Source organism: Charadrius vociferus, unplaced genomic scaffold (genome assembly GCF_000708025.1).
Source record: "Charadrius vociferus isolate BGI_N301 unplaced genomic scaffold, ASM70802v2 scaffold758, whole genome shotgun sequence".
NCBI classification, from domain to species: domain Eukaryota; kingdom Metazoa; phylum Chordata; class Aves; order Charadriiformes; family Charadriidae; genus Charadrius; species Charadrius vociferus.
The window spans coordinates 1776495-1780196 of NW_009649934.1; the positions used below are offsets into that span (position 1 = coordinate 1776495).

Genomic DNA, 3702 nt, shown 5'->3' on the forward strand with positions numbered 1-3702 from the left:
GGGGAAGGAGGGGGCCCCGCTCCGGCAGCCCCGCTCTCTCCGCCAGCTCTCCCAGCAGCGGGGCGAGCCTTGCTCCGTGCCTCAGTTTCCCAGGGGGGAAGGGGGCTGGGGGAACCTTTCAGCGAGCGAGAAGCAGCCAAAGCTGCCCCAGAGAGCCCCCATGCTCTGTTCAGCCACAGCCCCGGCCGAGCAGCCCGGGCTCGGGGCGAAGAGTCAACTCCTGTGGGCAGACCGAGATGGTTTCCTGCTCGCTGTCGTGGCTCCTGCAGCAGCAGCGCTGGTGCAAAGCCTCTTTTGGGGTGTTTGTGTGGGGGGATCTCAGGCACCCCATCAGAAAAGAAGATGCACCATCAGCTTTTCCCAGCTGTGCTCAGACCAAGGCTCCAGCCCTTTGGCAGCGGCTGGGGAGCAGGGAGAGAGGTGGGGACACGCCCCAAGGCAGAGCAGGCCACCAGTAAACCCTGCTGGTGGGCAGGAGGCCAAGCCCGTGCTGCGAATGTCACATCAACTGCAAGAGGAGTGTGGTGGGAATCGCCCCTGCGAGATGGCAGATGACGAACACCCGAGAAATTCATCTGCTCTCTCACAGCGAGGTGCTCATGCTAACCACATCCTCTGCCTCCTCCAGTTGCTCTAACGATGGTGGCCAAAAGATAAGAGGCAGCATGGAGGCCTTTTCATCCCCTTCCCTCCCCCGGCTCATGTACCTTGGCTGCATGGGGGCTTGGCCCGTCTGGTAACTACAAGGGTATTGGCTCTTTTTTTGGGTTCTCTGGGATTTCTGTTGTTGCAGAGGGGAAAAACGGTCACACCCCCCTCTCCCTGGGTGCAAAGGAGGGGAGGAAGTGGTTTAGCATCTTGAGCTAGGAGCAAAAAGTAGGAGCCAAGCAGCAGTAGGATGCATAAGGAGGTTTATTGGAGAAGGCTGCGTGGCAGGGAGGTGGGAGAGGAGAGGCTGAGCCCAGCCAGCGCAGCCAAGGGCTGGGAGCAGGGAGAAGGGGTCTTTGCCGGCTTCTGTCCGGTTGCTGGGCTGCACGCAGGGGGAAACTTTGCCTCACCAAGCTGCGGGCAGGATGCCGGTCACCGCTTCTCTTATGGGTTGTCCACTCTCCTCGGCTCCCCAGCCATCAGGTTGCAGGCGACCTTGTGCTTCTGCCAGTGCTGGACCTGGCACTCCCTGTGGAAGGGAAGGTCATGGCTCAGGGGTTCTGCCGCAAAGCAGGGTGCCCGCAGCTCAAGCAGGGATGCAGCAGGGCCACGTCCATCCCTAGGAGCAAAGCAGAGACAGGGCCAAACCCCAGCACCACACTCCTCAGGGCACTGGGGAGAATGTGGCATGGCCGAGCATTAGCCCAACAGGGAGGTGGATGTGGCCCCCAGTTCCAGGGGCTAAAGGGTTTAATGACACAGCTATAACCAGACCAGATGGTTCAGGACCAGAGAAGATTTAATTTACTGCCACCATCCCAGCTGCCACATCCCAGCCCATCACCCGCACCCACAGAACCATGAGTGCTTTCCTCCCTGCTCCTGCCCCACCAAAATGCAGGGGAAGGAGGCACTGTCGCCATGGGAAACGCAGCCCATCGCTGCTGTGGGTGTGGGCACAGGCAGCTCAGCACCTGGCAGCAGTGACACAACACTCGCCAGCATCTCCTCCACCAGTGTCCTGGTACATCAGCCCCACTGTAAGACTCAGAGAGGTATATGGCAAGCGGAGAGCCAGCGGTGCTGGGAAGCAGTGGGACCCCTGGCTTCCCTCGGCCCTTTCACAGCATCCTCTGGTGAGGTCTGTGATGTTCTGGGGAGCAGGGGACATTGGGGGGTGGCAAGGCTCCCTTACCGTGTGCAGTACCACTCATTCCGGCAGCGAGAGCACCTCTTGGCTGCCTCCACGCCGCACACCCCGCAGCGGGGCTTGTCAGGGGCCAGAGCCTCTATCATGTCCAGGCTGTAGGTCTGTGCCCACCTGTGGTGGGCAGAAATGACATGAAGCTGCTCATAGGGAATGGCTGACAAGTAGCGAGCTGTCCCTGCTACATCCTGCCACCGAGGGGACATCCCCAGTCAGTGCCACAGACCCCTCTGTCCTCCCAGTGCTGAGCTCCAGCCCCTGCTAATAGGGATACTGGCTCCACTGCGCATCCTCTGTACACATGCCAGAGCCTCACCTGCGTGCCTGGAGCTTCAGCTCCTCCTCGGTGGGGCTGAAGACGCGCTTCACCTGGTGCTTGGCGATGGCCTCCCACTTCCCTGCATTTTTCTTGAGGATGTGGTCCCAGATGACAGGAATCTGGTGGGAGAGGCAGAGTGGGAGGAAGGGGTGCTTGCAGCCAGACTGAACACGCTGTGGTACAGAGGCATTTGGGGGACAGAGGTGCAGCCAGCCCTGGGCATGAGGAGCATGTCCCCCGTCCCCCTGGGGAGGGTGAGCAGAGGCAGCACATGCAGAGGTGAAGGTGCAGGGAGCGAGGCTTTGCTTTTGGGTAGAGAGAGGGTACAGATCCGCTCGCTATTGAGCATTCAGGTGAAACAAGGCAAAACCTTTGGGGTCCAGTTGGGAGCAAGAGTTCAGCCCCGAGGCCCAGGCTGCCGCACAGAAAGCCCCGGAATCTCAGCGCCCTGTGTGCCGGCAGTGGCGTGAACCCCGTGCTCTGGAGCCGTTTGCCTGAGCAGATTTTTCCACTCGTCACTTCCCTGAAGACGAACGCTCAGGGAAGGGCTGGCCAGCACGAAAGGGAAAGCGCCAGCCAAGAGCGGCGCGTGGAGTTCAGGCTCTGGAGAGGACGATGCTGCTTCAAACGGCGCTGCCTTCTCCAGCAGAGTAAAAATAGCCAGGCCTGGAAGGGGAGGAGGCTGCTCTGGGAGCAGCCTAACGGAAAAAGGACTTTTTGAAGCTTGGCTCAGCGACAAGGAGTGAGTTCACCGCTTTCTGGGCGAAGCGGGGAGCCCATGTGTGTGCTTCCAGCTGGCTGCCCCTGCCCACCCTCCGGGCTCAGCCCCAGCCCTTGGCGGAGGCAGGAGCAGCACTGGCACAAAAGCAGAGCTACAGCGAAGGGCAGCAGCCTGGGTGAGGGCTGGATGAGGTCCCCGGCGCAGCAGCTGCCTGTCCCTGCCCCACTGACACGCTGGCAGTTGAGGCACATGGAGCGAATCCATAACCACCTCCGCCCTGCTGCCATCCTCAGCCCCAACCGGTCGGCTTGATGGTCTGCAGCCTTCCCCAGCCCCAGCTGCCGGCACGGTCATGCCTCCGGCTCAGCCCCAGCCGGGGCACACCACCATCTGCCTGAGCTACGCAGCCAACCGCGCTGAGGATGGCATGGTCCCCCTCCGCACAGCCAAAACGGCCACTGCCCGACCTACGCATCTGCTCCGAGAAGCGGCGTGGGAGCCTCCAGCAGTGGGGAAGAGCCTCTGCTCTCCCAGCTCTTATCAGCTGCTCTTTACAGATCTGCCCACACGCACAGTTTCTCGCCCCAGCTCACGAGGCGGCTGTAGAAACACTTTGCTCCAGAGGTTACCACTGCATGGATTAAAAGCTCCAAGGACCCCACACTGTCTGAAGACCCTCAGGGACTTCTGAGGCCCAGACATCAGTGGGGACCAGTTTGACTCCAGCCTCTGCCACCAGACCTTGGCATCCCTCTGTACGCAGTGTGCCATGCAGCCCTGGGCCAGGGCTGCAAAAGGGACTCTTCC

At 61.2% G+C, this 3702-nt stretch overlaps 1 protein-coding gene across 1 annotated transcript in view; it reads right to left on the minus strand.

The window, feature by feature from the left end:
- Positions 1-1092: 1092 nt before the first annotated feature.
- Positions 1093-3702, minus strand: part of ZMYND10 (zinc finger, MYND-type containing 10) — a 9743-nt gene continuing 7133 nt past the window's right edge. The window contains exons 9-11 of the mRNA XM_009891297.1: positions 2172-2293; positions 1844-1969; positions 1093-1177 (exon numbers count right to left, since the gene is read on the minus strand). Of these exons, the coding sequence (XP_009889599.1) occupies positions 1093-1177; positions 1844-1969; positions 2172-2293 (333 nt within the window). The remainder of the gene's footprint in view (positions 1178-1843; positions 1970-2171; positions 2294-3702) is intronic.